The 8,309-nt window shown below is 31.7% G+C and overlaps 1 protein-coding gene across 19 annotated transcripts; it reads left to right on the top strand.

Moving 5' to 3' along the window:
• Positions 1 to 1,127: 1,127 nt before the first annotated feature.
• On the top strand, positions 1,128 to 7,522 carry LOC103432014 (uncharacterized). Of its 19 annotated transcripts, none has more exons than XM_070811944.1 (12): positions 1,133 to 1,744; positions 1,951 to 2,012; positions 3,460 to 3,617; positions 4,009 to 4,282; positions 4,421 to 4,476; positions 4,688 to 4,812; positions 5,333 to 5,414; positions 5,530 to 5,662; positions 5,795 to 5,952; positions 6,459 to 6,872; positions 6,962 to 7,085; positions 7,190 to 7,522. In XM_070811944.1, exons 6-11 carry the CDS (start codon positions 4,773 to 4,775, stop codon positions 7,083 to 7,085), a joined length of 951 nt encoding a protein of 316 aa, XP_070668045.1. In that variant the 5' UTR covers positions 1,133 to 1,744; positions 1,951 to 2,012; positions 3,460 to 3,617; positions 4,009 to 4,282; positions 4,421 to 4,476; positions 4,688 to 4,772; the 3' UTR covers positions 7,190 to 7,522. The 19 variants fall into 19 exon arrangements, with proteins under 19 accessions (XP_070668052.1, XP_070668051.1, XP_070668037.1 ...); XM_070811942.1 differs by having other exon boundaries at positions 4,380 to 4,476; XM_070811950.1 differs by lacking the exons at positions 4,009 to 4,282; positions 4,421 to 4,476 and having other exon boundaries at positions 1,129 to 1,744; positions 6,459 to 6,614; positions 6,710 to 6,872.
• The last annotated feature ends 787 nt before the right edge of the window (positions 7,523 to 8,309 follow it).

Raw genomic sequence — 8,309 nt, 5'->3', positions numbered from 1 at the left:
TAACTAAATTAGTAGGTCGTATAATGCAATATCGGACTAATTTGAGTATTACACTTATATATAGTCGATTTATCTTTTCATATTTAACCATAAGATCACCATTTTAAAACACTTGTGTCCATCTATATTATACCAGTGCTGCAACGATACCAAAAGATTCTCTCATATTTTATCTATACTAAAACCCGGTGGAAAACTACTGTTCATTAACAGTGCTCCACCAGTTTTGCCCCTCTTTCTCTTCATGTTTTTTCAGCTTTAGTGGGGTTAAATGGTGAATTGGCCATTTTGCCCCTCTTTCATTTTTCTTTCTGTCCGTGCGTGCGTGCGTGTTGTGTTTTCTAGGGTTCCAGCTTCTTCCACTTTTATCTGCTGCTGGAAGTTAGTTCCACTTGTTGGTCATCAGGATCATTTGGTCGTAGTGTGCACATACTGTTGGTGAAGCTTATCTATAAGAATTGAACATTTGTGCCAGTTTAGGGTTTAGGTTTCAACTGAAACGGAATAAAAAATTTAAAAATGTGATAAAGATGCTGTGGCAAGACAAAAAAAATTAAAAAATGTGAAATGGCACAATAAACAATAACAATTTATAACGGCCATATGATTTGTGGCACAACAAACAATAAAAACTTATGAATGACAAAAACAAAATATTAAAAAATGTGATAAAAATGCCGGTGGCGAGAGAAAAAATATTAAAAAAAGTGAGTTGGCACAACAAACAATAAAAATTTATGTATGATTGCTCTTCTTCCCGACTTTTCATTGTTGGTTGTGTTCTAGATAAAGCAGTCATCAAAAAAGTGAATTGGCCACTTCTGCCTAGAAGGAGGCACCCATTTTTCTTTTATTTCACCCTTGCTCCTATTGCTTTGCTGTCAAATTATCTATATACTAAAACCTGGTGGAAAACACTGTTCACGAGCAGTGTAATGGCTTAAATACCCCTTGGTGTCTTCTTTGTTTCTGGTGGTCTTATCTGCTTGGTACAGTGAGATGACGCTTTTACACATTTCTATCAGTTTCTGCACAGTTAAATGACAGTTATGTCTTTTTCGTTCCACCTGTCCCTCATCGTGTGTGTTTTGGGTGATATTTCTTTACTTTTTGGCTTTCTTCTCTGGGATACATCCACTTCATTGGTTTTTAAAACCTAAATCCTCTGCTGCATGTTCAGATGCTGTTTTTTAATTTTTTTTTTGTGGTGGATATGCCATACACGCCTCTCTTTATCCAATCTCAACATTTGTTTATCTCTCTTCCCTTTTCTATCCTTTGTTTTTCCTCCATCTTCCAGATGCTTTCTTGGTAGTATTTTTTAATTAATTTTTTGTGAAAAGGTGTGTATCATAGGTGCCAAGTGTCAATAATCGATGTGTTCTTATCTCAGCATTTGTTTCTCTCTCTTCCCTTTTCTATCCTTTGTTTTCCCTCCATCTTCCAGATGCTTTCTTGGTTGTATTTTTTAATTAATTTTTTTATGAAAAGGTGTGTATTATAGTTGCCAAGTGTCGATGATCGATGTGTTCTTTGTTGGGTTTGTTTGCTTTTTCTTTCCCAAATTTTCATTTCTCTTCTTGCTCTCACTTTTTTCTCTGTGGTTCTGTGTAGTTCTCAGAGGTTATTTCGTTTTGCTCTTCATTTTTTCTTCTGCTGCTCCCAAATTTTTGTTCAATCGTCGTCGTATTTTTGTGTGTTGCTGTCAGGTTTTTCGTCGGTGAAAAAAAGGGCAGCACTTTAGGTTTCTTTCATTGCGATATCAGTTATTTAGAATAATTTGTTTTTAAACTATTTTTAAAAGGGCAGCACTTTAGGTTTCTTATAGTGACACGTTTATATGTATTTTTGCCCATTTTTATCCTGTTTATGACATTTTTGTGCTAGGGTTTTTGAGCTTTGTTACTTACCCTTTCGTTTTTTTTTTTTTTTTTTTGATTTGTTTTGCAGGTTGCATTTGCAAAGGGAGAACAAGATCTTGGATAGTCTCTGTGCTTATGAAACATTTGAGGGTAAGATTCGCATTGTTATTTAAATATGTGGGTTTTGTTTCTTCGATTTTAAAATGGAAAAAGCCTAACTTTTTTTTTCCTTAGATTTTAATTAGAATGTGTTGTAAAGCTTTTTATGTATTGATGTGGTTTATTGTAATAACTTGGCAAGTATGTATAATGAGCTATTAGTTTTGGATTTACAGAAATTAAGTGTTCAATTAGTTGAGGCTATTTGGTTGGCTTTCATTATTCTTTGTTCTTTTACTTTCTCTTATTGTCATGTATTTTTGTGGCTTATTCTTATTCTGCAGTTGCAGTATTATGTTAGTTTTGCATAACATTATTAGTTAGTCAATGATGGTGTTAAAGCCCACAAAATGGTTGGCTAAAGTGTATTGATAAAGGGTCTTTTTTATCCATGTGTTGTAAATCTTTTTACATGTTGTTGTGGTTTATTATGATAACTTAGCAAGTATGTATAGGGGGAAAAGCTTTTGCCTTCCCCTGTTTCCTTTTTTTTCGCAGAAAAAAAAAATTCATGCAATATTTTTCTGTTTTTGTTAAAATAATGTGCTGCTGTGATTGAGTACCTAAAGCTTACACATTTGGTCTATGTTTTATACTCTAATATATTAAATATACATGAAATATCTAATTTATCTGATTTGTTGGCTATGTATATGCTGCTTAGCAATTTGATTACCTGAGAATTTAGCCACCAAGGCAAATTTTTTTTATACCAAAACTGTTGCACAGATGTTTGTTAACAAAAAGTGGGTCACTGTTTTCATCTTCTCAATTAACTTTTACAGAAAACATTTATAATTTTTAGAGGCATTATTTGGTCCTTTTTTCATTTAAGTTTTAATTGGCATTTCATCTTTATTTGAAAAAAAAAAATTCATTTCAAATTAACATTGATGCTTCCCACTTGAATACAGGCTTTCTTTACAGATTTTCATTTTGTGGCAAAAACATTTCCCCGTGTAAATTGTTGAATAGGTTGTTGAAACTAAACCAATTCATAAACTTTTACAAAAGAAATTTAGAATTTTTTTTAAACATTATTTGATCGCTTTTCCATTTAAGTTTCAATTGACCTTTCATCTTTATTTCTAAATTGATCATAAACTGTAACGAGATGCTCAAGGATTTGCACCAATTTGTTTAAAAAAATTTTGGTTCAACTTCCTTTCCGATAATGCTCTCTGAGTTTGTGAACTATTTACGTGTGTGGTTAAACTCAATGCAAAAAAATGTTTGCTGCCAGTATATAGTAGACAACAACCCACAAATTCTTGACCCTTGGCTAATAATAGGGGACGTATTTTGGTCAATGTTTTTTATGCATTTTTTTTTCATTTTTATAAACAAATTTTATTCTCTTTCATGATTTCAATGTTTCTTTTAAGTTTTCTATCATAATTATTTTTAGACTTATAAAATTTACATTTGATTTTAGCAGCCTAAATGGAAAACACAGCTGCTACTCCTATCCATTTACTGCGCCCTTATACAAAAGTGCTCAAAATAAAAGTTCGAGTGTGCAGAATATGGAGACCAAGATTTTCTGGAAGTGTTGAAAAATATTCGGGCCTTCGTTGTATATTAGTTGATGAAATGGTGAGAAGTCATTATTTTATTATTTTAATTAAATTTTATGACAAGAATAATTAACAATGGACATGACATTTTTCTTTTTTATCATTTTTTTACATATTAACCAATAAATTTTATGTTTTTCAAATTAATAAAGGATTTTTGCAAGTATTTTGTACTTAGTTTCAAGTGGTTGTTTGGTTTGGTAAAGTTAAGATTACAATTTTTTTTCGATGGAGTGGTACGCTGTCTTCAGTTTCAACCTGATTAGGAAAATCGTATACATTCTGTGTTTCTATAATTACTATTCAATGTATACATGCTAATGTTGTTAAAAACATTATCTTCGTTTTATTTCGTTTGTTAATTATGCTTCTGACTTTTTTTCCTTTTTCTGCTTTAATGAATTGTAAAGCAACATGCAGTTGAGGCCTGTACAGCTGACATAGACTACGAGATCATAGCTTCCAAAATCGAAGCTCGTGGTTGTTATGAAATCATGGATTTTCGTGTGAATAAAATGAGAGGTCAATATAGAGTTGTCCCGCATGACACTCAAGTTGTGTTCACTGGAAAAACAACTTTCAAAAAACTAACAAGTGTATTCCCGCCCATCCCTCGACATCGATTTTACTTGCAAGACTATAACAGTCTTTATCCTCGGCTGAATAGGGTTGATATTCTAACATGTAAAAATAATAGATATATACATGTATTAAAACATTTTGTCTTTATTTTTTAAATGAATTTTGGCAATCTAACAATATTTATTTGTTAAATTGTGAGATATCATGGGTCGTATAACTGCTGTACAAAATCTGGAATAGAAACAAATTAATCAGATAATCGAACCCAAGTGTGATATAATCATTCAGAATATTAGGTTACTTCTTCTTTTTCAATGTTGTATAAATTATTTTGCATATGTATTATATTCACAATGCACCAAGTTTTAAATATTCTCTTACAATTCTAAATTATTAAACAATTATATCATCTTCATAATATTGACTTGATAGCTATTAATAGAAAATCACACATTTTTTACTACCTCTAATTCAATTTTTTTTTTTTCAAATTTACTTCTCCTACAGGAGAGAAGAGTTGAGAGTTACGTTATGGGCAAATGTTGCAGAAAGTTTTTCTTCTTTATCAGCTGAAGCGTTCAACCCACCAATCATGATTGTTTTAACAAGTTTGAAAGTAAAGTTGTACCTAGGTATTTAATTTGATTAAAATCCAATCTATTAAGTCTCTTTTTTTTTTTATTACGTTGAAATATTTTTCAATTTAGACTCTCTCAATGTTTTATTATGGAGCAGTTTAAACATATTTACTGTCTATGAAACCAGTGTTCATATTTTTGGTTTACAAATCGATAGTTGTCATCACAATTCTGACTACAATTGTTATGTTTTTTTCTTGCTGATTTCTGACATTTTACTTTCGATTTAGTGATTTCTTTGTCTCTGAGTAATTGGCATAGAAGTATTACAGTGTATAGGTGCTTATTAACTATAGTTAATCATTTTCTTGGTTCCGTTAACTTTCTGTGCAGCTGTAAATACAAATTGAAATGCTGCTGATCTAATCAGTTGTTGCTCAGCATGTTATAATTATTTAGACAGGCGTTACCTTTCATGAGACAATTTTTATTTCGTTTTTAAAGTTATATAAACGTGTTTAAAGTGTCTGTTAATATTTTCTTCTTGCTTTTTACATTATTTTTCGATGTGTAGATAACATTGTCTTGAACAGTACTGGTTCTTCACTCTTCTTCATTGATCCAGACATTGTAGAACTAAATGCTTACAAATCAGTGTGAGTGTATTTACCATTTTTAAAATAAAGTAAAAACGTATTCATTATTTTTGTAATCAAAGACATGTTATTTTCATCAAAGAACTCAAATAATATTAAATTTTAAATTTTGCAGGTTTGCCAATTGCACAGAGGCTGTGAAAAAACTGCCACCCTCTTCAAAACATGCCAATGAAGCTGAAGTCTTACAGGCTGCCAAGAAAGTGATCATCGAGGAATTAGCTTTTCTAGATCCAGATTTACACAAGGTATAAAAGCTTTTACATCTCTATCTTTTTTTCTTTTTTTTTAATCTATAACTACTTTTTTTATATATTTGGTTAAAACTATGTATATTTTCAATTATCTTTATACAAATATTTTGTTAAAATATTTTACAGGACGATACATTTTTGTGCAAAGCGTGTGTAAAGCGTTTTGACACACGCTATGATTGGTGGTATAGCGCTTGCCCAAATTGTGCCAAACAAATGCAGAAGGATCCCACAACTGGGCAATTGGTTTGTCAAAAACATGGAAGCCAAATTCCGACTGCTTGGTAATATTTCAAATGCTATAGCTTAGTTTTGTTATTTATCATTTAAAAAATTTGCAATGTCTATTTTTTTTTTCTTTTCAAACTTCTAACAATATGGTGAATCACTTATTTGTTTGCTGATTTCATGTAGATAACATTGCACAATTAACACATTGGTATAAAACATTCAAACTTTTTAAAATATTGTCCAAAACTGTAAGCCCTTAAACAAAATTAAAAAGTTAATCATCTACTCCGTTTGAAAATGCATGAACTCAACCTGTGTTCCAATTTTTTACCATGTTTGTCTACACATAATAATTGTATGGTTATGTAAAGTAATTTTAGGTGTTTAAAACACTTGGGCAAAAATCATTTTCACCTATATGTTATTCAACTTAAAATTACTATGTGTATGCACATTTTATCCCATCATGCTTAATCATTTGTCACAGCTCTAGGTTTTACTAATTCTGCTTTCATGTACAAGCCGACTTGCAAAGGCTAATCATAGTTTTTATACACAGGTACAAAGTCAACTTAGTTCTTGAAGATGAAACTAATGAAACAAATGCTTTGATAATTGGTAAATCTGGTGAAAAGCTATTTGGCTCAAGCTGCAAAGATTTAGTGATGAATCAAAGATTGGTGGATCAACAGCAACTCCCAAATGAATTCTCGAGGTTAATAGGACAAAAGAAAATTTTTCATCTATGGTGTGGAACTAGGAAAAATAATTTGAATACGAATGATCTTTTGATTTCCAATGTTTCTGAAGACACAACCGTGCTACCAACAACTCCACAGGCCTTGCTAACGGAAATTACAGTGTCTTCAACAACGGTTTCATCTTCTACTTCCACACCTGAAACAACTGCCCAATCGCATAAACGAAAAAGAGAATCAGTCAGAAGGTCTCTTTTTACCAGCAGTGAACAAAGGTTATAATCAAACAGTGTTTTTTACAATGTTCAGGTTTTTAACTATCATGCATTCATGTTTGTTAATTTTGCTTTTGCATTTAAATTAGTGACGTGGAAGAAAATTCAGAAGAAAATCCAACAGACATTGATGAAGTTCCAATCAAATTGTTAAGAAAAAAATCATCACTGATTTGTACAACGACAGATCCTCTTGCTTTAAAAAAAGACTAGGTAAATATCATTTATCCTTATTTTTTTTCTTTCGGTGTAAATTTATTCAAAAATAAATTTGCCACATTGATCTAAATGTTTAGTTTTCATTTTCCTTTGCCCAGGTTGCTTTCCCAGTGGTGAAAAGTGCTTGACCAAAACTTCAGTTGTTTCAGACATCAAATTTACAGTCCTTTGTCAATATATGTATCAAACAATCTCTCTAATATTTTTGACCATGTAAATAGCTCCCTCTAATCTAGACAGCACAATATTTTTTGGTATGTAAATAATTATGTCTAACCTAGGGAGCATAATATTTTTTGCATGTAAATAGTCTAGCACTTTACAATCTTTAGTATCTTAGTGCTTTCATGCAGCACAATGGATGACTATTTTTTGTATGTAGATTACCAAACATTCTACAATCTTTTACCCTATAGATTACATAAGCTAAACATTTTGTCTTTTAAAATTTTCCATCCTTTTGATTGTAAATAATTTTAATGCTGTTACACTGTTTTTACATGTTTCAAGCCGTGTCTGGTGCAATTGTTAATCCCGCAGCAACGCGCGGGTAGCTTTTTCTAATTTCACCCTATATGTTAATCGAAACTACGAGAATAAATCAACTTAGTTACGTCCAACTGCTCTAGGTGTAACTTTAACATGTTTGATTGACATAAATTTGGCACCCACCACAGCATATGTGGTATCTGCAATCTACTGTTGAAGCGGATAAGGACTTAAATGCTCTGCAACCAGCACAAGCAAATCCTTGCATTTTCTCCGACTTTATTTAGAGCTGGTTTGAGGTTATTTAAATTTTTTTTTAAAAGTGGATTTTTTAAAAAGTAAAAAAAAAATTAATTGTGTTCGTTAAATTAAAAAAAAGTAATTTTTTTTTTTATTTTTTCGAAATCGTAGATTTAAAACAATACAAAGTAGAAACAATTATACACATACTTCTAAAAAAAACGTTTTTTTTATTAGAGGCAGGTGAACAATACCAAACACTTTCCTGTCTTTTTCCATGGCTGTGTACTATTCTCATAGCACAACAAAAATGTCGTACCTAATGCACAAGGCTCCCGTTTTACGCAGGGTCTAGGAGAGGTGAATGTCGGCTAGCCTTACCCCCATTTATGAAGAGGCTGCTCCCAAGTCTCGAACCCGAGACCTACCGCTCACGGGCGAAGGCACTTGCCATCGCACCAAGTGCGACCTCTATTCTCATAGCACAAC

The sequence above is a fragment of the Malus domestica genome, chromosome 14, assembly GCF_042453785.1.
Source record: "Malus domestica chromosome 14, GDT2T_hap1".
NCBI lineage: Eukaryota > Viridiplantae > Streptophyta > Magnoliopsida > Rosales > Rosaceae > Malus > Malus domestica.
Note: the sequence above shows the minus strand (reverse complement) of the source record. Positions and strands in the feature narration are given on the sequence as shown.